The sequence below is a fragment of the Myripristis murdjan genome, chromosome 23, assembly GCF_902150065.1.
Source record: "Myripristis murdjan chromosome 23, fMyrMur1.1, whole genome shotgun sequence".
Lineage (NCBI taxonomy): Eukaryota > Metazoa > Chordata > Actinopteri > Holocentriformes > Holocentridae > Myripristis > Myripristis murdjan.
Genome location: NC_044002.1, coordinates 14,733,797 through 14,761,784, shown reverse-complemented (window position 1 = coordinate 14,761,784; position 27,988 = coordinate 14,733,797). Strand labels below are relative to the sequence as shown.

At 41.0% G+C, this 27,988-nt stretch overlaps 1 protein-coding gene across 1 annotated transcript; it reads left to right on the top strand.

Moving 5' to 3' along the window:
• Window position 1: 1 nt before the first annotated feature.
• On the top strand, window positions 2-24,609 carry nrcama (neuronal cell adhesion molecule a). Its single transcript, XM_030045877.1, has 29 exons — window positions 2-159; window positions 1,651-1,756; window positions 2,383-2,576; window positions 3,013-3,135; window positions 3,675-3,845; window positions 4,705-4,761; window positions 5,941-6,052; window positions 6,848-7,032; window positions 7,215-7,346; window positions 8,378-8,521; window positions 8,846-8,957; window positions 9,118-9,284; window positions 9,735-9,882; window positions 10,618-10,742; window positions 11,079-11,108; window positions 11,958-12,059; window positions 12,183-12,380; window positions 12,709-12,779; window positions 13,760-13,985; window positions 14,667-14,782; window positions 14,939-15,146; window positions 15,732-15,854; window positions 16,182-16,358; window positions 16,629-16,661; window positions 18,732-18,854; window positions 19,126-19,281; window positions 19,831-19,962; window positions 20,417-20,495; window positions 23,188-24,609. Exons 1-29 carry the CDS (start codon window positions 66-68, stop codon window positions 23,420-23,422), a joined length of 3,879 nt encoding a protein of 1,292 aa, XP_029901737.1. The 5' UTR covers window positions 2-65; the 3' UTR covers window positions 23,423-24,609.
• Window positions 24,610-27,988: the final 3,379 nt, after the last annotated feature.

Sequence of the window (27,988 nt, the reverse complement as noted above, 5' to 3'; positions counted from 1 at the left end):
TGTGAAGTGTAGTGAAACTTTACATTGGATCTGGACAGAGGGTCTCCACTGTTCCATACCTGACAATGGACAGGAAGAGGAAGTGGGCGCCAGGCTTTGGAGCGGTGCTGTTGATACTCCTGGGTCACATGACCTCAGCATTGGAAGTGCCTCTTGACCGTAAGTATTATCTTTATCATTATCACAGCTACTCTGTTTACTTCTGCATAAGAACTGGGATTGATTCAGTTTCACTTCAGTCAGCTCTGGAAAGTGGATTTTTTTTTTAAACGACTATTCAACAAGTTTCCAAAAATCAGGCCGAAAAAAATGTTTCAAAATGAATGGATGGTCTTGAAAGTAAATCATAACACTTCAAATGCTCAGGAATAATGGTGACCAGTGTCATGTCATATTCTGAAGTCCCTTTATCCAACCTATGAAGAAATTAGACATTTTGTTGGTCAGTGAATGTGTCATTTACAGTTCAAATTCACTGAATAAAACTGGATCAACACTTGCTGTTGCACAGGATAATTAATGGTGTAATCAACTGGTAGATGCCAATGCAAGTTTGAATTACACAAAGATGGTCTGATGGGCTCTGAAAATTAAATCAGGATTCAAAAAATAGCACAAAACCATTTTTGGCCTAATTAATAGTGGGAACATTTTGGGTAAAAAAAGGGTCATGACCCATTTCTCGTGTCTAGATTTTGTGTGATTCAAACACTGATGCTATACAGACATACAGTATTCTGCTTTATATATCTAATTTTACACATTTTGTAGATGAGAAGCACCAGTTTAGTGGAATTGTAGTTATAGCAGTTCAGTATTGCATGGTTACAAGCATGGGATTGATTTGGTGTTTGGTGATTTTCGGATTCTTCCTTCTTACACATCCGAGTCAAATTATAATGCCTTCAGCTACTTCTCTGGCATTGATTGCACCTGCCTGATGAAGCAATTGAGCTCTGTCCAAAAAAGTTAGAAACCCTGTCCATCCTGAACGTTAGGCAGGCCCGATCAAAAGCTTCAAGTAGCTGAAAATGCAGTGTTTTTTTTTAAAGTTATTATTCTTGACCTGAATTTGTGGTCAACTCTTTGCAAAAACTAACACCTAGCCTCTCCTCAATATTCCATCACTGTGGTACGACGTGTCACGGTGGACAAAAAGCTAAAGTACTGGAAGGATGTAAGTTGTCTCAACGATTGCTATGACTTTTAGTGTGGAGTTTTTGCTCTCACAACCATCTCATGTTATTTACTTTGCTGTGGGTTGAAGTGATGTTAATTGTGCATGCACTCATTCTAGCCTGTGTTACCGAGTGACTTGCTTGCTTGTTTTGGAGTGCCGCTTCTTTTGTATCATTTCATGGACTGGTGAAATGGCGATCATCAGATCCAGTGTGAAATATGTTATGGTTTTGTTTGCAGTGAGTTTGTCGACCCTAGATAGTGCCATCATTGCTGATTATTAAGTTTGAATGGATTTGAATACCTGAGACATGCTGTTTGCTTAGCCATTGCTTGCTCAGATTCTGTACGCTTTAATTTGCTTTGCTGGGATGCCTGCATTGTGTTGAAGAATGTGTGCGAGTGTGTGTATGTGTGTATGTCCGAGTGTGTGCATGTGTCTGAATTATCCTTCCATCTGTGTTTCCCCAGTGCCTCAGCCCCCAACTATAACGCTACAGTCCCCAAAAGATTACATTTTTGACCCGCGGGAGAACATTGTCATCCACTGTGATGCCAAAGGGAAGCCCCATCCCAGGTGAGAAATTCACTGCTCACACTCATAAGTTGTCCTGTCTGTACTTGTATATCAAGCATTGCAGCTATGTGCAATGGAGGCCCAAGAGCATGCAGGCTTCCATTGCAACTAAGCAATATACCTGCTGTATTGGCCCATAGAGATGTCCCAAACATACAATTATCTGATAAATTCAGCACCCCCAAAACAGGAAACCATCTCCCATTCAGTTTTCTCATCCTATCTTTCAATTTCCACTCATGATTTGGCGTGGCTAATGCTGATTTTAGCTCTGTCTGAGGGCAACTTAACCTGGAGTGGTGGATATATGAGTTGCCATGGCAACTGTTGGCATGGAGACCATTCGCTTGAGAAACACTTAGCTGCACACCTGGCAGAATGTATTTAGCCACAGTTTAGCTTTGCTACCAGCCTCTGAGTCACATTGGCTTGAATCAGTTAAACTTCTTGCTAGGAAACCAGCGATGAACACAAATGAATGTGAATGAATGTTGAACAATGGGACACTATGGCATTTACATCCTTTTGTGCGTGCAGGAATAGCTCTCAGCTGACGCAGCGTGAATTAGATGAGAAACTAGCCTGGAAAACCTAATGACGATAAATTCTGTTGTTGTCAATGGTAGCTTCTCATGGACCAGAAACGGGACTCACTTTGATGTGGAGAAGGACTCCAAGGTCCTGATGAAGCCCGGCTCAGGAACGCTGGTCATCGACATCAGCGGGGAAAAGGCCGAGGCCTACGAGGGAGTTTACCAGTGCACTGCTCACAATGAACATGGCACTGCCCTATCCAACAACATCGTCATCCGACAGTCCAGTAAGAGTTCTCATCAGTCCTGTTAACCTTTTACTGATTTGATTTTTACAGAATAGTATGACTACACTTAATGGTTGAATTATGCCATGTCTTACATATTTGATCTATCGTAAATATTCATTAGATGATCCAGTCTGTAAAACTGTCCTTTGGAAAGCACCATTATTTGTTGCGACTGTGTACTGTCAGTCACATTAGAAGAGTGGGTGATGCTTTTCTCAAGTCATCAAGTTAATTTTGGAATCACTTCAAATATCATCCATATTATAGAGAACAAGAACAGATGGAACAGGAAAAAAAAAATGCTGTTCCCTGCTTCATCTCGTCTGTGTTTGGCCTCATCCAAACACTTGTGCAGCTATGTTAATTTGTTTGATTTTATATTTAGTTGAGGCATGCCTACAATACTTTTGTTTGATGTTTGCGTGACTCACAGGGTCCCCCTTGTGGTCGAAGGAGAGAAATGAGGCCATCATGGTGCAGAGGGGGGTCTCCCTGGTGCTGCAGTGTCGGCCCCCTGCCGGGCTGCCCCCTCCCGTCATATTCTGGATGGATAATAGTGAGTATTGAGCCGTTTAAAGTAACTGTCTTTATGCATCAGAATCAGGTGGTAGTGTATAACAAATGCTGACATCTACATCCCTGCTTCTTTTTTAGCTTTATCTTTCTGGATGCCGTGGTAATACTGGGTTAAAAGTATTATCAAGTGTTCATGGATAAGAGTGACGGAAAATAGGCCTGATTACTGACTGTTAGTCTGCTTACTGAGTCCAAGACGGGTAAAGGCTGCTTGCGTCTATAAAACTAATCCAAATAAGCAATTTAAATTAATGAATGTGCTTTGGTTCATGCTGAAATTGCAGTCTCTGCTTTTGAAGAGAGGTTTAGCCCGAAGCGACAAAACACACGAATGGAAGAATTAATGTGTTTATCAGTTTACAATACTATGGGTGCACGCGCTTTATTTATGGTGAACCCCTAACCCAGGCATTGGCAGTGCCATGCTCCACCTGTTTACAGATTTTTCTTTCCAATCTGAATCTCTCCCGCTAACGGTGTGTGTGTTTATCTCACTCTCTTTCTGTCCCTGTCCTCTAGTCTTTCAGAGGCTGCCGCTGAATGAGCGAGTGTCCCAGGCCCTAAATGGAGACTTGTACTTCTCCAATGTTCTCCCAGAGGATACCAGGAGTGACTACATCTGCTACGCCCGCTTCCCACACACACAGACCATCCAGCAGAAGCAGCCCATCTCAGTAACCGTGCTGGACAGTAAGTCTTCCATCCTTACAATAGTGTGAACAGTCCTCGGACATGATGTTCTTCTAGCCCTGGTTTAAATTTAACTTGCAACCGTTCAGTTGAAGAGTTCTTTTCCAGCACAGTGTGTATCCTTTTAAAAATAAATCCTGAAATGTATGATTTGATATCTCCAAAAATATCCTAACTTGCATTTAAAAAGTCCCACAATTTGCTTTTGTGGTGAATAATAAGTCAGAATTATCATAACTTTCTTTCTTTTTCACATATATTCTAAACTAACTATCTATTTGGAAAGAACTGGAAAGAAATTCTTCAATTGCTTTCATTTTAGTTTTGGACTGCAGATAATGCTGTACAGTTTTAGACTTTGTCTCTAAATTTCTTGTAATTTACTCTGTACCATTCTTAATAGCATTTTCTATTTTTCTGTTCCCACTTTCCTGATTTTTACATATTAATTTGTGACGAACGTGATCTTGCTGTATTTCAAATGACTGAGAAGTCATGTGATATCAGTTTCAGCCTGTTGTTTTTTTACTGCTGTTTTTCTTGTTGTCGCCATTTCCTGAGCTCTGTATCTCCCTGATCTGCGTCTCTGATAGGTTTTCCAGTAGCATTTGCTTTTAGAATGGCTATATTTCAGTGTCACACGCGTGAAACCACATAATGACAGTGCAAGTAATGGCACACCCTTTTAACAGAGGAGTGATGAATGAGTACACAGCGGCACATTGTTGCTCTGCACTCACAGTACATTTCCAAAGCCCGCTGCACAGGTAAATGCACTGGAATAAAGCCATTGTAAAAGACAGTGTTTACTGTTTTCCATCCTAGTGTTGCATGCTTATAATTTTCTGTTACATTACAGTGGAAGCAATGAATGAGACTGTGGCTGCTTTGTACAATATCACTGATTTCTATAGTGGTGAGTGCTGTTGGTTTATCCCCATCCAGCCCCCTCAATGTGAACCCAGCCCTGTTGTCACTCCCTGATCTAACCTTACCTTAATTACTTACCCTTAGCTTAGCCTCAACCCCATACTGTATATTAACATAGTATTATGTGTTGTAACATTACACAATAAAATACTATCAACAACATCAATTCATCACCTCTAACTTACATTAAAGCTCTGTGGGTCGCTTAACGTACTAAACATACACCTAACAACCCTGAAAGGATGTACATCACATGAAATATTGGCTACTGCAAACATTATTCAAGTATGAATACAGATGATGATCTCATGATCTGCTCCATGTAGCACACATCAGTCTGTTTATCCAAGATGGCCAGATATGAGGCATGCCTCAGAGCTTTACTCTGGCATAATGGCATCTCCTCATCTATCCTTGGAGATCCTTCCATGCGCTTTTGCTCTGATCCTGAAAAAGACTCAGAAGGATCATTATTTTTTTACACAAGCCATGCAGTTAGCAGCCCACCCCCTGAAGTCAGTCCCTGCTTCCATCCCATTCCCACTTCATTATCCGTTTACACTTGACCTTTACATTAAAAAGAAAGAAAGAAAGAAAGAAAGAAAGAAAGAAAGAAAGAAAGAAAGAAAGAAAGAAAGAAAGAAAAAACTAATGGGGATTCCTTATGAAATCCTAGAACTCTCCAAGAGGAGCTTCTGGAAGTGGGGGTGTTCCCGGCAACGGACACTTGGCTGTTGCCATAGCAACAGAGCCAACAGCTACCCCTCTTAGGGAGATCACCCTTTCTCTCCAACTTGCTCATTCTATGTGACAGGGCAAAACCATATACATTCACATATATGGCTTTGCTTTCACATTTTATTGAGCCATCATTCTCTTATTTCCTGTCCCCGTGTTCACATTGACAGATCCCTAACATGCACTCAGGTCTCTATATCTTCTTCATCCATGACTCTATCTACTTGAGAGACAGCTTTGACTCCACCATTATCCCTCAGTGAATGAACCTCCGTTCAGCTAGATTCCCTTAGGCATACTATACCGGTCCCACAGCGCATGATGTTGTAGGTTTCACTTATAGAACTCCTCTCGGGTCGCAGAAGAAGCCCCTGAGTGTGATGCTGTGATCTGGTCCTGATTTGGCCCTGTGTCCCCATGTGTCCAGACAGCCCGGTGGGAGACCGAAAACCCGGCTTCATGGCGCCTCTTGGTGCCACCAGCACCAACATGGTTCTGAGAGGGGAGACTCTGGAGCTGGAATGCATTGCCGAGGGCTTGTAAGTACCCAGCTAACTTGTGTCATTTCAGTTCATTTGCATGTAAAAACACTGAAACACTGACAGGGAGAGAGAAAAACTCCTAAAAAAGACTATATGGATGAGAGAAAGAGACTTAATGTGTCCTCAGCTATCTGGGTTTCTAGTTAATCAACAACAATAATGTCTTTTCTAAATCTCTTTCATGGAAAATGGAGTATTTTAAGCTACCAAGCTGCCAGACCATTAATAGGCATAGATGATAGACTTTACATTACCAGAAAGGCTTTTTTATGTGTTTCATCTGAAAATTACAGGGTATGCAAACTAACTGGAGTAATGTCATTCTGTGATGTGGCATTGCATGCAAAGTTCATGATATTCAAGAGGATTAAAGTAGTCATGTGGGAAAAAATGCAGCAAAGATGAAAGGTTTATGACTCAGTTTCACTGAAATGTCACAGTATCACGCTAATATTTGCGTTAATCAATTCGATACTGCTTTGTGACAGTGTTGCTTTGTGGAAAATCATAATTAGGTTTGACAGCACTGAGATATAGGTGAGTGAAATGTCTCATCCTGAATGATTGACTTGAATTTGAATTTTGAAAACCACAGCATTATGGCATCCACACCATGGTAAAAATAAAATAAAATATATATACTGTATTGATAACAAGACTCAAATGAATCGGGCACCAGAATCAAATGACATTAAAACTATAAAGAGGACAATGATACAAAACAACAAAATCCATGAGTAAAATGTGCACATACACACACTTGAAATCCTGTTGTGCTTGTTTTCACGACAGGCCCACCCCAGAGATCTCCTGGAGCAAGGAGAGCGGAGAGCTGCCGAGCAACAGGATGTCCCTGAAAAACTTCCAGAAGACCCTGGAGATCCGTGATGTGACGGAGGCCGATGCCGGAGACTACCGCTGTGTGGCCAAGAACAGCCTGGGCAGTGTGCACCACATCATCAAGGTCACTGTCAAAGGTCTGTGGTCTGACTCACTTGTTTAGCCATGAGTCATTTATTTTTATTTTAACATGTAGTCTACTAGACAGCGGTCATTGTGGAGTTTAGCCATTTTCATCATCTCAATTACAGATGAAGATATTTTTCTTCCCTAAATGATCTTGCTTTCTGTCTTCTCTGCTCCTGTCTGTTCTCTGCAGCGGCTCCATTCTGGATCAGCGCCCCCAGGAACCTGATCCTCGCCCCCAACGAGACGGGCATCCTGACCTGTCGGGTCAGTGGAGACCCTAAACCTAAAATTAGCTGGTTGGTCAATGGAGTCCCCATAGAGAGTGAGTGAACTCCTTCAGTGTCAGTTACATAATGATAATGTGATTCTTTGTGATTCTCCAGTGAGATTAGAGGTCAGGTTCAGATACATAACAGTACCTCTCAAACTGGTACATAAAATAATTAAAATCTATCTTGACAAGTCATTTAGTCAGTGTTAAAATTGTTTTTCTTGACACACTCTGCCAGTGGGATGAGATAATCCCACTTGTTTCTAAAGCTTATTAATTCATTTCTATTTTTTTTTTTTCAGGATTTTATTGAATCAAGTGTCATTTTCTTGATAGTTATAGTGCACTGATCTGCCTTATTCTGTCTTGCTTCAACATATTTCTGCTTGTTCTCAAAAAAAAAAAAAATCCTGAAATAAGTGAAACTGCATTAGAAGTGGGATTATTTCATGCCACTGGCAGATTTTTTTTTCTTGTTTTAAAAAAATATAACACTGAATTTACAGTAAGGCTCTGAGATTTTTGCAGTTTGCCAGTATTTGGTGTCTTGCTCGAGCACACTTCAAGAGGGCGTTTGGTCAACAACTAGATCTCCAGCAGGAAGAATGTCTCTCTAGTCTCCAAGCCATGATTCCCCCGAAAATAATAAATTCCATTTAGTACAGACTTAATCCAAAGCACCCGCAGTATCATAAGTACAAACTTTTTTCAGCCTGCAGGGTCCTAGCTGGAACATGGCAGTGATTTGCTGTCCTTTACCCAGTGAAACCTTACATACAAGACCATGTGTTTGTGTACATGTGTGTTTTTACAGTATGTTAGGTTTTTTTCCTCTGCATGCTGTGAGAGAAATGCATGGGTAAGGTGCTAGACAGGCTGCATGCTGGTTTCTACATATTCCTGTCCTACACAAACATGGCCTCTTCCTTTGCATATTAATGTAAATCCATGGAGAGGAGAAAACCCTGCTAGTGTTTTTCTGTTGCTCAGCCGCCCATCATGCTGCACCAGAAATAAAGCTTTATGCTCAAGTGCTTTGTGTATCAACCAGAGTTTACACGTAGCCTGTGATTCCCTGACAGATGCACCCCAGGATCCCAGCCGCAAGGTGGAGGATGACACAGTGATTCTCAGCAACGTGCAGACAGGATCCAGCGCCGTCTACCAGTGTAACGCATCCAACGAGTTTGGCTACCTGATGGCAAACGCGTTTGTCAGTGTCCTTGGTGAGTTGAAGCTAAGGTCATAAAACATCCTTTTAAGCAACTTATCGGATTGTCTCATACAAACTCTTTTATTTCATAAATGACTTGCAAGGAGAGTGGGAGATCAACATCAGCCATCAGTTCAGTGCTGGGAAATGCTGGCTGTGGTCCAGTCACTCTTGCAGATAACACAGCATCAGGCCAAGGTCCTGTTCTATTTATCTGAAAAAAAAAAAAAAAAAAAAAAAAAAAACACAACATAGCGAAGGTTGTAGATGAATTTAAGATGTCAGTGCAGAAGAGGATCCTGTTTAATTTTAAATAATGCTGTGCCTTTTTCCACAGCTGAGCCACCAAGGGTGCTCACTCCATCCGACCATGTGTACCAGGTCATCACTAACCACCCTGCTTTACTGGACTGCGCCTCCTTCGGCTCTCCAATACCAACGATTACATGGTGAGATTGGGGTCAGATTGCCTGTGTCTGTGTCTGAAAACCATTGTGTGAAGAAAAAAAGCTCCTGATCCTGATGTCTCAGTTGATAAGAAGACAGACGTCACATTTTGAAATGAAACAGCTGACATGGAGGACTGACTTGCTTACCATTTCTGTGCAGGTTTAAAGATGTGAAGACCAGCATACAGAATGGAGACCCGTATGTGATCCATGAAAATGGCACGCTGGAGATCCATGTGGCCCAGAAGCTCAACAGCGGGAAGTACACCTGCATCGCCACCAACACCCTGGGGATCAGGGAGAACCATGTCTACCTGGAGGTTAAAGGTCAGATATCCTGACTCAGAAACAAAGACACTTCCTGGACAGAAAGCAATTAATGCACATCCCAGTGTAGGAAAATATCCCAAATATGGTCCCATGATCCCAAACTATATAGTACGCCTATAGTGCACTATGAGCCTATTCATATTGTTGCAGAAACATAGTAATTCATGGTGATCTGTATTTATAATTATGCTAAAACACAGTCCCGGTGCATCAGTTTCTAATTGCCTCATGCCAGAATACAATAATAATCAATCAATAATCAAACTGTTGGCCTGTTGTAAGAGCTTCTAATGTAATGGCCCATACACAAACTGTATTTTATGCCTCTCTATCAGTAGGTCATGCTGCTGTTTCTAGCTGTATGATTTAATTAGTGTCACTATAATTGTGTCGCTATAATTTCCGCTCTTATTATTATTATTTTTTTTTTTCATGTTTCTATTCCAGAGCCCACTCGTATCCTGAAGCAGCCTGAGTACAAAGTGGTGCAGAGGAACATGAACGCTATGTTTGAGTGTAAAGTCAAACATGACCCATCCCTCATTCCCACAATGACATGGCTGAAAGACAACGGAGAGCTGCCTGACGATGAGAGGTACTGAGCTCCAAAAGGGCCTTTGGACTGCACGCGAAATAGTAATCCTGATAGCGGAGCTCGACGTCACCTACCGGTTTCTGACTCGCATTTTTGAAGCCGGGACATTGTAGTCACGGTTGCTGCTGCTGAGCCAGAGCAACAGGGGTGGAGCCAAGCTGAATCACAGAAAAAAACAATAACAACAACAACAAAAAAAAACCTCTTTTAGTTCAATCCGGTCCTGGATCATTTCATAGCAAAGAGACTCCAGTAAAGTTCAGTATGACACACATTCAGGAAAAAAATGTTCATCTCTTATTTATTTTTCAGCATGATGTACATGATGTGCAGCCAGAAGAAGGCCAGGGGGCTTTATGTCATGCTGAAAAATAAATAAGAGATGAGCATATCTTTCCTGAGTGTAGGTCATATTGAATCCAACCTGTCAATCACTACCACAAGCCAAACACAACCTGAAGTAGCCTCTTGTCATATCCTCTTAATGGACAATAAGTAGCACAAAAAAATAAATAAATAAAAAAAATAAATTAGCTGCCAAGACCATAACGTAAAAATGTACAGATTTGTAATATTTTGGTTTGTGTTCCCATTGACTTGCTACACAAACTTCATTGTTACACCAATTGCAAGGAAAATAGGAAAATATATTTAACCAAAGTTGAACAGGGACTGAGCCGAATCATTATTATGTGTCAGCATTAATGGTTTGGGATGTGTCTTCTCTGTCATCAGGTTTGTGGTGGACACCGACAGTCTTACCATCAAAGATGTGACCGAGAAGGACGAAGGGACCTACACCTGCATCATGAACACGACCCTGGACCAGGACTCGGCCAGCGCAATGCTCACGGTTGTGGGTACGTTCACAAGTCAGACTGAGTGTAGAGACCCCGTCAGTGAAGTCTGAATTATCAGCTTTATTTAAAGATATTGTCATTTGTTGAACAAAATAGCAAAGATAGAATTGTAGTGATGCAAGGGAAATATTTTCATTGGTTTTAAGTAAAATAGGAGTCCTTTTCTCATCTGTCCTGAAGTCTTTTAAAACCCCTTTTCTTCCTGTTAGCACTGAAACTCTTTAGACTTTAAACTTATATTATCTCTGTCATTTTCCTGCTTTTCTGCTATATCTAAAGCATCGCACTAATATCTAACCTTTTCTTGTACTTGACTCTTGCTTCTCGCTGTCTCAGAGGCCACTCCTACCCCAGCTATTGTCTACGGTAAACAAACTTTGGCCACAGCCTAGTATTGTGTAGCACCCATCATCCTCACCTACTTTATTTTGCATTTTTTTCTTCCATTTTAATATTTATTTTCACTGTGTTTTTCTCATATGGTCTTATAAATTGCCTACTGTCCTTTTTAAAAATTCATTTAGTGTTTTTGAATGCGTTTGTTATTTTGTTTTGACTTCCATGTGATATATCCAGCAAAAAAAGAAAAATAAATTATAATACTTTTTTAATGGATGGGTGGTGCCTTTACATGACAAAATGATAACACTTTTGCAATCTGGCTCCTCTGTGTTTTAGAGATGTTGAAGGATAAATGTCAGGGATTGGTTTTCCAGAATGTAGATGCAGCATTGTAAACTCATTCACTACTTACAGTACATTGTCATTGAGACAGATCTGGCAGAAGGTGTGTAAGCCAACCACTCCTCTTTGCATTAACACGGAAAATGGACTGTGTAACATAGCTAAGGCTGGGTATCAAAAATCATGCATGTTTTATTAGTACTGATTTTAAGGCATTACGAGGCACCAGCATGCTCCAAAATGTTGGACCCACTTCAATGGTATTGTTGTTACAAAAATCAATTTGCTGTGGTCAAATCCAATCCAGTAAAGCAAAGCTCAAAGTTATGCACAAAATAATTTATTCTACAGCTCCATAAAATGTGCTTTCACTGCACAAAGACAGACACAGAGCTGGTTTTGGATTTCAAGCATTGTAACAGTTCATATGTCCATATCAAAATTCCCTGTGGAACCCAGTTCTCAGTGTACCGCATCAGATCTTTTTTTTCCCCCATATTTTGTTTCCTGACTTCCTTGTTGTGTTTGCAGAGGAACCGGACCCGCCATCAGACCTGGAACTGACTGACCAGAGAGATAGGAGCGTCCAGCTCACCTGGATCCCTGGAGACGAACACAACAGCCCCACAGAGAGTATGTGCGGCAGCTATTCTTTCAAAATATCACCAAAGAATATCCTTCAATATTTCTATTTTCTTGAGCTTCACTGAGGCACATTCCATCACCCTTGAATCCCCTTTCCCCTCGTTTTCCCAGAGTTTCTTATCCAGTACGAGGACTTGCTCCACGAGCCGGGTGTTTGGCACAACCTGACGGAGGTTGAAGGCACCAGCACCACAGCACAGTTGAACCTCTCTCCATATGTCTACTACGCCTTCAGGGTGCTGGCCCTCAACCATGTGGGCTACAGCCAGCCCAGCCAGCCCTCACGCCAGTACAGGACCAACCCTGCAGGTAAGGGTCACGATCACAAAAGAGAAGGTTAAAATGTAGAATATTATACCCCTGAGTATAATATTGGTACTGGACTTAATGGATGTGTGACTTGTTTCATGCTTCAAAATCAAGCATCTGTGCAGCAACATATGTGCATCAAAAGTAGACATGAATAAAATGCATGGCAGACATAGAAGCATTTGGACCGCACAAAGATGTAGTGTGTGTTTTTAGATTTATTGTAGATATTTAGAGAGCTGTATGAATGGATGGATGGATGGATAGTGGATGATTGAGCTTTATTTGCAGAGGTAATTGATTTTTTTACTTTCTTTGGTTTTCCCAGCTCCTGATGAAAATCCATCAGATGTTAAGGGAGTTGGATCAGAGCACAACAACTTGGTCATCTCCTGGATGGTAAGTTATCCTTGATAGTTATGGTCGATTGTAAATAACTGGGTGTGATGCTGTTGGCTGATGCCTACTTCACGCTGTACGATTTAAACCCTTATTTTCCACTCACCGACAAAAGCCCCAGATCAGAGGCAGATCACGTTTGTTTGGTGTGCAGGCGCTATGTGTGAACTGTTTAGTCGCTAACACATCCCAGATATCCAGCAGGCTAAATATCTGGATCTGTTGGTGACGAGTTACAGCCAGTGAGCCAATTTCTGCTTCTTTTTGAAGTCACTTTTCTGAGACTAACTGTAAATCATTTTGAAAAATAAATCCTCAAAGCTGAATTCTGCTTTGCCTGTTCTGTGATAATGTTGCATAGCAGTAATAGCTTTTTGCACCACTGAATACACTGGGAGAGATAAATTCTCCACTGTTTTCATTCATTTTCGTTCTTATATTTCTGCCACTGTGTCAAAATGTTCCTCTTTTCTGAATATAACCCTTCTTTCCCCTATATATGAGTGCACGCATCTTCAGTTCGCCCCCAGCAAGCAATAACAGTTTTACTGACTGAGCAGACGCCCTCTTTCCATCGTTTACAGGAGCTGACAGGTTTCCAGTTCAGTGAGCTGACTCCAGCCCGTCTGAAGCTGCCAAACCATCCACTCAATTGAATGTCCTCATCTGTTTGTACAGCCTTACTTTCCATGGCAGTGGAGACAGCAAAAAAAAGTGTTGTTCACATATCAGTAGAGCATGAGTATGATAGAAATTGTGGTAATGAGGCAGCCAGACATTTTCCACTTTCAAAGCATGCTCATGAGATTTCCCTCTGGGTTCTACATGCTCCTTCATAAACAGGACTGCAAGCACACAGTCCCAGCCAGGTGTCAGTGTTGTACTGTAACCATAGAAACGCAAGCACACCTCCAGAACAGAGCTGCAGCAATGAAAAGACTCCACAGCTGGCTAAACTTAAAACTTCTCCACTTTTACAGCCACTTAAAGGATTTCAGTCCAATGGGCCTGGACTACATTACAAGATCGAGTGGAGACAGAAGGATGTGGACCAGGACTGGTCCTCAGAGTCAGTTGCCAACGTCACCCAGTTTGTAGTGTCTGGAACTCCCACCTTCGTGCCCTACGAGATTAAAGTTCAAGCTGTGAACGATTACGGCAGTGGGCCGGAGCCTGAAGTGGTGACTGGATACTCTGGAGAAGACCGTGAGTTGACCATTTGAACAACTTATCTCATTTTGGTTTAATTTGTTGGAGAATCTTTAAAACAAATGTGAAAAATCCTACATGCATCTCAAAATTATCTAAACATAAAGTCAAAGACTTACCGTGTCATCCTTGGTCTCAGAGAGATCAGTTTCACAGAAAATAAAACACAGACCACTACTGAATGTGAAAGTTTTTGGAGTGGTTATTTAACTACGGCTTTGTTCAGACTGCAAAGTTGTGCATCTCTTCAGGGGATTAATATGTGCAAGCTTGGGTGGTCTCTATTCAAACTTTTCGACTTTTGGGTAAGCCTTTGCTTGTGTGAAGGTTCGCTCAATGTGTCTTGGCATCTTTGTGTCTCTTAACGCAATGGCAGACAAGCAAGACATGGATTGTTCCCATTTTCGAGTTTGCAGTGTCGGATCTTTTCATGTAAACCTTTAATTGGCACTTTGTTATGACTTGCTGTGAAGTAGATTGCATTAGAGCAAAAGCAGTTAATTTGAATTAACCACATAGCTCTTGAATGTCTGAATAACGGCCAGTTCAGTGTCTTTCTATCTGTCCACAGATTTGAAGTTCATTAATTTCTGTAGGTGTTACCCAAGACGACCATTAAAACCTTGGCCTTGATTGACATTTTCTCTGTCTCTCTCTCTCCCTCTCATTACTCTGTAGAGCCCTTGACGGCCCCTGAGAATGTGCAGGTCATGGTCCATAACAGCACCATAGCAGAGGTGCACTGGGAGCCTGTGCCCACCTCTTCAGTGAGGGGAAAACTGCTGGGATACAATGTAGGCCTACTGTCTGATACCCTATCTGTAGACAGCTGTGTGATTCCCCTATTTTCCCTCTTCATAAGGCAAACTATGAGAACCAAAAACCAAGAGTAGAGCAGTGCCACACACCAGGTTGATGTGGACATTGAAGTCTCGTTGTGTTTCCTCAAGGTTTACTTCCAACGTGAGCGCAGCCTGACTGAAACTGAGGTGGATCCTGAGCAGAAGGAGCAGGTTTTGACCTTCAGCGGGAACCGGAGTGAGGGCCGTCTGCCAGGACTCCAGCCTTACAGCCTGTACAACCTCTGTGTTAAGGTCTTCAACAGCAAAGGAGAAGGGCCACCCAGCACCAGCAAGAACTTTGAGACCCCTGAGGGAGGTGTGTGTGGTTGAAATGGGCCCTTAAGGCTTATGCAGGTCTAGAAGGTCATGAGAAAGTCGTACATATGAGACATGAGTTTGATGATTCCCACCTTTTGAGGAGTGTGGGAGTCACTCAAAAATGGACAAGTGTGCAAAAAAATCTGCTCTAGTCAATACTAGTTGTTGATTTGAGTGGACAACTTTCAATCAGCCATTTCAATCAGGAATTATGTCCATGTGCCACAATGTTGGGAAATTACTTCACACATTTCATCCTCACAAAAGGAGAAAAAAGGGGCTTCTAACCAGGCTGAGAAACATAGACATGTACAGTCAGGAAGCTCTTTGGATGCAAAATAATATTTATTCAAACTACATATAGTTCACAACATGAAAAAAGCTTTTCAATAGCTTTTCATTGTTTAGTGCACTATACCTTTAATATATATACATACAGGTATTGTGATTTTCCTTCATTATTCCTCTCCACAGCCATAACCATTTTGTATGCCACACTGCCTGAATGCATGTATTGATATCATTTTGAATGCACTGTATATATATAGAACAATACAAGATGTCTTTTTTTTTTCTTCCTCAGTCCCGGGACCTCCTTCCTTCCTCAACATCGTCAACCCTAATATGGATTCTCTGACTCTGGAATGGGGCCCACCATTAAAGAACAATGGACGCCTCACTGGCTACACACTCAAATACCAACCAGGTAGGTTGGTATATGAGGCAGATTAGCAGATTAACCAAATTACCAAACTGAAGTCAAGAAAAGTTGCTTAGCATTGGAAATAAGTGGGATTATCTCATCTCACAACTAGTTTTTTTTTTTTTTATAATGGCCCACTTCTAAAGGTGGCTGATAAAGATGTCATCACAATGAAGTGCAATTGTTTAAAATTAGTGGAAAACTAAAGGATGCAAATACTGTGTCACACTCACTGTAGTTACAATATGGCTATAGAATGGCACTGCCCTTCTCTCTCATCACCTTTTCCCAACCTTTCTCCTTCCTTTTCTTTTCCTTCCCTCTTCTCAGTGAACACCACCAGTGAGCTGGGACCCATGAAAGTCATGACCTTCCCAGCCAACGAGACCTCCGTCATTCTGATCGAGCTCAAATCCAACACACTCTACAAGTTTTACTTAAGTGCTAACACAATCAAGGGCTCTGGCCCCAACATCACTGATGAGTCCTTCACAGTCATGGACACAAGTGAGTTCTCTGTACATTTGCATTTACATTCTAGCCATTTAGTCAATTCTCTTATGCAGTAGAGGAATGAGATTGAGTGCCGCAAACAGTAATTATCATTATAAGTAGCTGGTAGTAAGGAGTGTGAGGGTTAGAGTCACAGTACCCTGATGATACACAGATTTTGTGAACAGTACATTTCATGTTGTCTAGGTTGAGGGGAGGATCAGTCTATCATTCCTCACTCATCCTCTTACACCCCCTCTTTCTCCTCTTTTCCTCTCTTTGAAGTTCATATTCAGCCCACTGTAGAGACGGGCAAAGGTAACCCAAATTTGCCAATGAAAGTACAGTATCTGCATGTTCTGCATTACATCATCAGAGACTAGCTGCTGGACAAAGCCCCCTAAACAATACAAAATTTAACTTTGTCTCTGCATGTTCTTTTTCATTACCAGGTTAGCATGTCTGAAAGCTCCCAGTTTGAGCAAACAGGCTTTAACTGTGACACACTTCCATGGCATCTGCAAGCAACTTTGCTTGTGACCTATTCTGAGGGAATAGGCCTCACCCACTGTACAATATTGGTCAATGGCTTCTCATTGGTTTCCAGTGAAAATGTTTGACATTTGTGCACTGAAATTAGTTGTGCATTTCATGCTTTTACCTTTTATATACCCCCTTTTCGAATGAATATGCTTCCAAAAAGCCTGCTGCATGACAGTATTATTCTTTTGCTTGCTTTGGTTCCAGCCCACTACTAACACATTTAATATCCTTTTGATGCTATAAACTGATGGCTCTTGTATTTGAGTTTGCTAGAATTTGGCTGGAACCAAACAATGCATACGCCACAGTGCTGCGATTCAGAGCTGACCAACTTAATTTATGTGCAGAAGTTCTTCAGATTTCTTTGCTTTCTCAAAGCAAAGAAAGCTTTTTTATATCCTGACTCTGAATCTCAGCTGAAAGTGATTCTGTGGACCAGAATCAAGACATGGTAGTGTGTTTTATTGTAACTCAGCATGCTGGTAGCTACTTTCTCTATAAAACAGTGACTCTGCAGTGTACTCGATGTATTGTTTGTTGTGGTGTGTATGTGTGTTGTCTCACTCTTCTCCGTGTTCTTTCAGGCCCCACAGAGCCCCCTCACCCAATCTCCCCCATCACTCAGTCTCCGCGTCCCCCGTTTGACAAGGGTACAAGCACTCCCTGTGTCCCCCACTACCTTCCCAGCTCTCTACCCTGGATCTCTGTACTGACAAATATGTCCATTAATGTCATGTAAACAAACAACAAAAAGAAAACCAAACCAAATTCTGTTAATCACATAAAACAAAAGTACATACTTCCAATGTGTCTCAGGAATTGACTTTAATCAGGTGACATTATCGTGAAAATAATAGAGTGACAAGCCTTACACTGAATGTACAAAATATTAGGGATATTTTATGCTTTTGTTTTCATGAAGTACACTAATTAGTGAACCCAGATAAGAGCCATTATCTGTTATTGATTTCCCATATTATAGCTATACCCCCCACAAAAGGAGGAGATGTATATAAAGTATATTTCATGAGGATTTTTAGGCTTAAGATGAGGATTGTGCAAAAGGGGCTAAAACTCAGTCTCATGAAGATATCCCTAATATATTGTCCACTCATTTTCTGATATTGTCACTTGTTTCAAGAAAATCCCTGCACACAAATTGATTTCCATTGGATGTAAGTGCATTTCTCCCGCCCCAAATAACAGCATTTTTTCACTTTTAAGAATCTTAGATTGAAACGCTAACTGAAATGGACATTTTTGCAGTAACTGTGTAAATTACCTGCATTTTCTGTGTGGGCGTCAGGTTCTGTCACTGTACCAAATGACCTTGTGTTATGAAACTATGCAACTTTGCAGCTGTGTTGAAAAGAGGGAAAGAGTTCTTGTGCTTGCATCATAATCAGGGTGGGAAAATAACGCCAGCCACCAAATGCTTGGAAAATTACATTGCAGCAGTTTGTCTATCAGCCACAGGTGGATTATTGTTGAGATACTTTTCCATCCTTAACATCAATTTTGCAGGTTAATACTTAAAGTTAGTTGTTTAAATGGATGAAAAATGTCCCACCATGATCATACATATCAGTTATCACAAAAAATGAATTTCCAAAGAGAAAGATGGATTTATTATTATTTTATATAAAATGATGGTAAGACTTACTGGATGATGTGTGGATAGTTTTTTTTTTTTTTTTTTTGGAGCAAAATTATCACCATGAAAATATGTACGTCTTGTAATTTGTTTGTTTTAGTTAAATCCAGGTGGCGTTTTTTAATGGGTTTGTAGCATTTTGGAATAAAACCTCCTTTCATTTTTTTGTTTTTTCTCTGTTGTGTGCTCAGTGCATCCTGTAGGCCCAGTGTTTGGCATGGTTAACGTCTCCATATTGGAGGACAGTGCAGTGATCAGTTGGGAATACTCTGGACCCCATAAGAATGTGTTTGTGGAATATGTTGTAGAAAACAGTAAGGCTTCACTTTGCATTTTCAATCAGTGCATGCTTGATTAGCTTTACTTGTGTACTATAATGCTTCACCGCTTCTTTACAGATAAATAGCAATCAGCTGATTTGAGTAGCATAATGACAGTAATGACAGTTTATTATTACCTAAGTAAGCGGACTGTATGTAAAACTAAATATTCACCATCATCTCATTTGAAGCCAGCAAAACCAGAGCTCATGTGTCATCAAGTAAATAATTTTTTCTTTCCCTGAATCCACAACTTCAATTCTAGGTAAAGATGACTGGAAAAAGGAGTTGGTCAACGGTTCACACTCGTATTTGCTAAAGGGTTTAAAGCCCGGGACGTCCTATAGGGCTCGTGTGGTAGCTAGAGACCAGGCTGACTCGATGGTCCACAGCACAAAGGAGGTGACAATTGCAGTGCCAGGTGAGGCGGCATGCCTCAGAATAGACGGTCATTGTAGGTGTTTTTTTCTTTTTTCTTGCCTGTGTCACCATACCATCCTCCATACTACTGGCCTGTTATCGGAACGACAAGATACAGATATGAATACAGTTTTGTACAGTGTACATGCATGCCACCCAGCTGCCATCAGCTGTTCTGATGCATGTTCCATAAAAAGACATTAACTTACTGTAGTGCCATTTTCTTTACAGTACTCAGGATCCATCGCATGTTAACTCATGTTTTCTTTTTCTTTCTTTTTTTTTCCAGAAGTTGGGGTCCTCAAAGACGATGTTCATTTTAACCGCATTTTTTCTGTTTTCACTCTCAGTATTGCTCAGCATGACAAAAATGAGGGACTCCACCATTTTAGCTGTTGATTAGCAGATTATGACTTAATTTTTTTTGCTTGCCTTCTCTTCTATCTTCTCTCTGCCTGCCCCCCTGTCTTTGTCTGTCCCTCCATTTTCCCCAAACTTCTTCCTCTGTCTTTCTTCCTTCCTCTTCCTCCCCGTCTCCCTCTGAGTGTAGCTGTGGCAAGCCGTCAGGTAGACATTGCCACCCAGGGCTGGTTTATCGGCTTGATGTGCGCCATCGCTCTCCTCATCCTGGTCCTTCTCATAGTGTGCTTCATCAAGAGGAACAAGGGTGGAAAATACCCAGGTGAGGCACACTTCTGCATGCGCAGAGACTTCAGCTTGACATCACATTGCAGTACAGTTTATTTCAGCCATTTTATGCACTTATGAACGTTTACATACATCAAAGGCTGTAGCTAATAATTGGAGAGAAGTGAGGTTGAAAGTAGGGGAGGCACAGAAGAGAAAGCTTAGGCAGGATTTGATCCCGGCCCAGTGGGGGCCCTACTTGACCCTCTCTGCGCACTTACTGCTGTTGTTATATTGGGATTCATGATGCGAAGACTGTAATTGCCTATTTGACCTACTTTGTACAATGACTATCAGCATGCATCATACTTAACACAGACCAAACCCTTCAAAGTTAACCCTTCAATGTCTGGAAAAAGTATGGTTTAGGGATCCTTCACAAACACACACACACACACACACACACACACACACCTCTGCCGATCATGACAGTTATATGTAATCTGCAGTGAAAGAGAAAGAAGATGCTCATCAAGACCCAGAGATCCAGCCCATGAAGGAGGATGATGGCACATTTGGAGAATACAGGTAACAGAACTTCATTTTTTTTACACAGCAAACTGTAACTCAGTTCTTAACCATGGAAAGTTTTCTATGACTTTGAGGGAAAACAGTTTTAGAAAGTTTTAGAGTGACATGCCATTACGTCATGATGCTTGTAAGCTGTGGGGTGTGCAATGAAAATAGAGCATAGATTAAGGCCGGTAAGATAACAACCTAAAGACAAAATATCTGACTATGCATAACCCAAGTGGTAGTTGTAACTCGCCAAAACAAGACCTTACACATTCATGATGACTATGTAACTTTGGCTCTAACCCTAGCCATAGAGGTGATGCTATAATGGAATAGACATCATGAAATTTGCTCAGCACAAATATGCAGAATATTTATTGAACAACAACTTATCAAACAACATTTAAGGCTATCTTTTCTACCATCCTTTGTTCCTGACTTGATTGTTTGGTCTTAGAACATTTTACGAAGATGCAGCGACACGCTCCCCAGTGGCTCCATTATCAAAAACTCTCTAGAGGCAAGATTGAATCCAAACTACTCTGTGTTGACCCTTATAATGACCAACTTACCAGAAAACTGACTGTCTAATCAACAAAGGCTTCCTGCAGTGCAAAATGTGTCCATTTTAAAAAGCACCAACAGTTTCATCTCGTGTTGAGTCACAAAAATTAATTATTCTCCGAGCAAGAAAAAACATCTGTCATTGGGGTCAGATGATTTTACATATTACATTACAATTTCACCATTTTCAGAAATTACCCTGAAATGCGACTTGATATGAGTTGCTCTTTAAGATGTCTGTTTTTACACTATGTTAAAGTCAATGTCACCAGTGTTTCCATATGCATGCTTTCTCTTGTGAAATTGTGAAGTCATTGTGTGTGACAAAACTACACATGCTGCATTGAATATTACCCAGTTATTACATGCTTTTTCTGTGTGCTAATTGTGCCATTTGTTGTGTACTCAAAGGCTGCCTGACAAGGAAATGCATACAAAAGAGCTCAGTGTGGCTCATCAATTGCTTTCATGTGTCCTTCCATTTTTGTCTTTGTTTTTTGGGGGATTTAGGTCCATGGAAAGGTAAGAAGGGATGTGCTAGACCAGCATGCAGTTCCACACAGCCTATAAACCCTCCCAGCTACAGCTTTGTGTGCACTATATCCCTGACTCTTCAAGTGAAACCACTTTAAGTGCAAACGGTGGAAAAAAAGACAGCAACTGATCCAGCTAATGTCATTACACTCATCAATGTAATTTCATCATGTTAACGTGTTAATGCCATAACAGCAAATACTACATTAATACTAAAGTTGACTGCTTCCACTTGCAATAGTCTATGCTGTACTTCATTGTGCTTATTTTTTTCCTTTGAATGAGTAAATGTATAGAGCTTGAATATCTTGTTGAAATGTATTATCCTGGCTCTAAATCTTGCTTAGTATGGAATAGAGAGGCTTTTACCACACCAAAGGAGCAAATAAGCATAAGGTAAACAGTAGATGTTATTCGATTTATGTGTTTTGGAGCACAGTAGGCTTCATCTTAAGAAAATAACACTGAAAACAATGTGTGCATTTTTGATGAATGCATGTAAGTTGAAAGCATATTGTCTGACCTTGTTTTAGAAATTGCATTATAACGCAGGTATAGTATTGCAAAGGAGTAAACAGCACGTATTTGAAAAATCCTCTTTAGCAGTGGACACCAACCCTGGACATTTGGAGTGTCCAGGCGCAAACCATCCGAGCACTAACACGTCATACTATAGCTGAGTTTCTCCACTGCACAGTTACTTTGCTGTACAAGATACTGGCTCTTCTGTGGTTTGGAAACAAGATCAGTTTTCCATGGGAATAGTGAGCAGTTGTGTACATGCTGATGCAAAACCAATATCAAGATGAGATTCCAGCACCTTTGAATGGTGGTTGTAAGGCCAATTCTTACTTCCTGTGTTAAAGTATCATTGTGGCCTACATTGCTGTGAGCCATTTATATAGTCCTGCTTTGGAGAGTCTACGCACGCTCGCTAATGAAATACAAACAAAAATAGAAGCAATTACATTTGCATGATCCACTCATGGACACATTGGTGGTGTTCAGACTGATGTTTCTGGATATTTCTCACCATGAATTTAGTGACATCTTTTAGTCTTTATAATTTATGGATTAAGTGGCATACATGCTTGTAAACTTCCTTAGCTCAATTCTCTTCACAGGCTCCATCTTGTCTTCACTATCAGTAGAAATCAACCATAAAACACGGAATTACAAAGCATCCTAGCAGACAAATAGAGCTTGCAGTTTTATGAAACTATGACCTAAAATTACATTTTTGATGAGGTGCATGGTGTCTATGCACCACTGTAGCCATGGAGGCATCTTGATACAGAAGTATGAATTGGACTTTGCCGGTACAATTATCGTATAACTGAGCCAAATTGACCTCAAAATACATTTGAAAAACATACCTTACAGTGCCAGTATGTACAGTAAATGTGCCTTGGTGCACTCATTCTGTGGAAAAGCCAGACTAATTATGTGTTTGTTGCTTGGATATGCAACAAAATGCTTGGATAAGAGCCTTTGTGTGGCCACCAGGGTTTCTGACCACTGTAGAAGAACTAGGACAAGTCGGATGACTTAGTAAGACCCTCATTACTAACATTTCCCTCACCTTGACCCTCTCCTTACCCCACAGTGACACAGAGGACCACAAGCCGCTAAAGGGCAGCCGGACGCCATCCAACGGGACGGTGCGCCGTGACGAGAGCGACGACAGCCTGGTGGACTACGGGGAGGGCGGGGACGGGCAGTTCAACGAGGACGGCTCCTTCATTGGCCAGTACAGCGGCAAGAAAGAGAAAGACACACACGAAGGCAACGAGAGCTCTGAGGCGCCATCACCCGTCAACGCCATGAACTCCTTTGTCTAACAAAGGGGGAAGGCCTGTGAGGCGGCGCACCTGGCCGCAACCTGTTGCTATGGTCACTCGTTGTCACCCTGGCAAATGTAACCGTGGGGACTGTCTCTGTGGTGACAGTTGCTGTGGTGACAGTCACCGTGGATCCCTGTTTGTGCCATGGTGGCTGTCACTCCGGTGGCCATCGCCATGGCGGCTGTAACCGTAGCGTCCATCACCATGGCCACCTGTCACTAAGACTGCCGACATGCCCTCATCTCCACACCTGCTGCCCTGACCCCACCCAGCCAGTCCCTCTTGCCCCGTCACACTGTGACCTCCACTGATCATTGCATACACACGCAAGCGCTCAACTCAACGTGACAAAGACCGACCTGATGTTCCCCGTGACCATTTAAAGAAGAAGTGGAGCACGGGATGCAAATACTTTCAGGAACAGAGAGAGAAAGAGAGAAGGAGGGAAGGAAAGCAATTTGGAAAAGCCGAAGGAATGTACAAGAAGGAGTTCTACCACTCGGACTGCTCTGCATGGAACAGGAGTGGCCATGAGTGTGTGTGTGTGTGTGTGTGTGTGTGTGTGTGTGTGTGTGTGTGTGTGTTTTAGTGCTGTTTGATCTCCTTTGCAAACATATACTCAACGTGATGCATCCAACTATATATTTTATCAAATACATGACCCTCAGGCAGGCAATTATACACTGAATAAAATACCGCCACTCATTCATCAGCATCTGCATGGAGTAAATCATGATTCTACGAAGCATTTTACCACACTCACAATCACAACTCGTGTCAGGTGTTGCAGAGGTGAGCTGCGTGTTGAGACTGTATGTGCTGCACGCCTTCCAGCAACTGGTTATGCCTTTTACTTTTTTTGTTTTTCTTTTTTTTTTCCAATTGTCAAAAGTGTTACATGGCGTATTATATCTATAGGAAAAAATGGCAGCAGTGTCTATATGGACGTCGCTATGAAATGTGTGACTCGAAGTAGAAGCTAGCGTGTCTTTTTCAAGACAGATGAGCTGTTTGTACTGTACATATATACTGTAACAGAAGAAAAAGAAAGCTATATTGACTGCTGGAGGTCAGGGATATGCATCCACACATATGGGATCCCTGTCTAAAAACACTTTGAACTCACACTAATGTCACTCCTCACCACAGCAACCAGCCAGAACTCACACGCTGACTTAGGATTGGCTTGTGTGGACGTTTTCTCAAGCTTGTTCTTTGCTTGTAATTTTATTTTATTTTATTATTATTATTATTTTTTATCCTCGTTGTATTATTTTCCTCACACTAAGCATATGCTTCTTCTTGTTACTGAGCACTAACTGAACACAAGCGGAGGCGAGATTGGTCCAGTGTCATTGTCAAGTACTTCCACCCCAAAGCGTGGCCACCGTTCCAAGTTTGTCTTTTAGGTGATCATGGTAGCGTCAACTTGTCAAAGCTTCCCGAACATCCGACTAACTGTTAACCCAGCATTGTTCCCGACAGTATTTCCACTCATCTGCCTAGTGTGCTGAACAGAGCTAAAGTTAAAAAAAAAAAAAGAGAGCGAGAGAGAGAAAAGATGGGGGAGATAGATCTAGAGGTTTAGGGAATGTTTGAGCCTCAACAGGGTAAGCGGTACACATTGTAGTTTTCTGATATTTAGGTGTCAGTGTCCGAGAAGAACCTCTCAGCACGGTTTCCAGTGCCTTTGTAGAGAACAGATTCATAGAAATACATCCCTCCTCATACACAGGGCAGACATGGGCTCAGTGCAGTTCTTATAGTCCACGGATGCATAGAATACCATCCCACTTTCTTCTAATGACAACGGTTAAGGCTAAATCAGTTTTTATTAAGACCATACAAGCCCTTCATGGTTGTGTGGATGCTTCAGAAATTGTTTAGAAGAACATATTGGCTAAGATCATTGAATATGTGCTATGTGGTTATTGGACGTTCCTGTAAACAGTTTGTGGAGCATCCATGTAGGCTTGTTGACTTCACATGGCCTCTTTGAATTGTCATTTATCGTTATGGGTTCCTACACAGTTCTTTAAAGTCACAATGAAACAGCATTTTTGTGAGCCTAAATTTGATTTATTTCCTTTTAAAAAAACAGGTTGTTGGGGTGGGGCTGAAAACAGAGAGGCGTCTTTCAAAAGTGTAACCAGTGGTTGATCAAATAGGGAGAGAAAGGCTGCTTTATTATTTATGGGAGGCACATGATTGTTCCAAAGTGTAATGTTTTTTTGTTTTTTTTTTTTGGTTGATTTTATTTTATTTATTTTTTTCACATTTACAATTTCCTCATTGAAATGCACTGTTTTCCAGGAAAAAGAAATAATGTGATTTTGATGTTAAAAATACAAAAATCCAAATGTAGTATTTTTAGGCATCTTTAAATAGGCAAATAGTCTTGCATGGAAAAGTCATTTTTCATTTCATTGTGACTTTAAAGTTTGGAGAATTATCAGAAATGGATTTGAAGGATTACAAACAAGGCCTCTGCAAGTATGAGAAAGGGTTTTTGTTGTGTCTTAGTATATAAATGACCACACCTTTTTTTTGCAGTTATACACCTGTGAATGCCAATTTTCAGCTACAAAGTGTTATGGCCTTACTGACAATCATATTGCTCAGCCACATTCACTTAAGACCGACCAGAATCATAAAATTCAGTCAAGAGCTTAGAATTTGTGAAGCGTGGGGATTTTAAAAATGGAAAATGTGTAGGAATCCTGAGGACCGTGCGTCCCTGAAGTTGAAATCATGATGAAGAGATTCATAGACGCCTCATGAGATGTTGTCTTCAACTCTCATGCATTCATCTCCGCTCTCCTCCTATGCCACTCACCCTGAGGAGGAGCCGCTGCTTAGCAGAACTAAACTACTGCCAACCTTTCACCAGGTAACTGCCAATAGGAACGGGACTCACTGTCTGGTACTGGCAATCAGAATGGGACTCACTGGTAGCACTTACAGAGCTGAAACAAAGGGGTTGGAATATTGCGTAATGATACTGAATGTGGAAACAAGTGGATTTATCTATTTATATGAATGAAAATGTTGCTTGTTTCATTGAAAATGCAAAATGGTATACGCTCTGGTGACTTCGGTTTATGCATTTAACCTTATATATAGCCTATGTATGTTGTCACGTTTTGCTGTAACTCAAAGCGCAACAAAGTGTGTACACCAAGCACTCAGTGAGTTTTATATATAAATGAATGAAGTGTGCGACTGTGTATCTGTGTGAGTGCATGGATGTGTGTGCACGTGTGTGTGTGTGTGTGTGTGCGTGCGTGCATGCATGTGTGTGTGTGTGAGTGTGTTTGTAGCACATGCATGCTACTGTGTTTATGCGTGCGTGACATATCCTGGTATCCTGTTGCTTTCTATTTTCATGGATAACAGTCTATATCTGGTGTGTGTGACGCAGTCTGCTCCTGTCTCAGCAGAAGCACCATTTGGATTTTTCAAAAGGGGATATGCGACTTTTTTTTTTTTTTCAGACGTTCCACATCTACATGACTTAGGTTTTCATAACTTGCATCAAGTTTTTAGTTTGCAACGTGTCAGCTTTCTGTATGTAGATATTTTTGTTGTATTTTGTAAATAATGAAGTGAGTGTAGATGTGTTGAGGTCAGAGGTGAGAGTTTGACCTCAGTGAGCCCTGTAGTAGGCTACATTATGGGTAAGGAGATTATTTGGGCAGAAAGACGCTGTGTGAGATGAGACAATTTACAGTTTTCACTCTTTCATTTGCTGTGAAATTTATTTTCCTTTTTTTTTCTTTTGTTGGAACTTGTCAGGTGAATTTGCTAGCTCAAATGTTTATTGGGTAACAAAGGAGATTATTAACTTGTGACTGAGCTCTCGTGACACCTGTGTTGTGTCTGTCTCTGACAGTTCATGCACCTTTTCTGTATTTAAAAAAGTGCACTCTTAAACAGGATGTATCATTTGAAACACGTTCATGCATCTAGTTTGTCCCAACTAGACACATGAATGCAGTGAAACTGACACATCTTTGTTAACAGTGCATTTCAAAAAAATGGACAAACATGTAACTTGGAGCAAACGGAACGATGGACGGACATGGACAGATAGATGGACTGGCACACTGGAGTGTGAATACCCTGGAAGCAATGTTTTAGTGACTGGTGAACATAGGATATACAGTATAATGATATGATATAGTATGACATTCTGGTTAATGTTGAAGCTACATGAGAAGCATGAAAGGCTGTCAAAATGGTTTACTCTACAATATAATATTGCAAAATATTTTGTATTTTAAATGAACTTAAAAAAATGAAATAAATGTTGGTTTCAGGATTTCATTTCAGACTGTTTCTTGTTGTTTTAAATGACATTCTTGCAGTGCAATATGCAATATTTTAAATATATGGCTCCACCTACTGTAGAAAAATGAAAATAACGAGTTTTTTTTTTTTTCCTAGCAAATAACCCTCAGGATAAACCACCAATAGTTAATCCTTGTGAGATTAACCTACATCTGGAGTGTGTGTGTGTGTGTGTGTGTGTGTGTGTGTGTGTGTGTGTGTGTGTGTGTGTGT

Excerpts from the sequence above, each read along its gene's own strand:
- nrcama (XM_030045877.1), top strand. The coding sequence starts at position 66 with ATGGACAGGAAGAGGAAGTGGGCGCCAGGCTTTGGAGCGGTGCTGTTG. Across the intron at positions 6,053-6,847 it reads GAATGCATTGCCGAGGGCTT|GCCCACCCCAGAGATCTCCT; the intron begins GTAAGTACCCAG and ends TTTTCACGACAG. Across the intron at positions 11,109-11,957 it reads TACCCCAGCTATTGTCTACG|AGGAACCGGACCCGCCATCA; the intron begins GTAAACAAACTT and ends TTGTGTTTGCAG.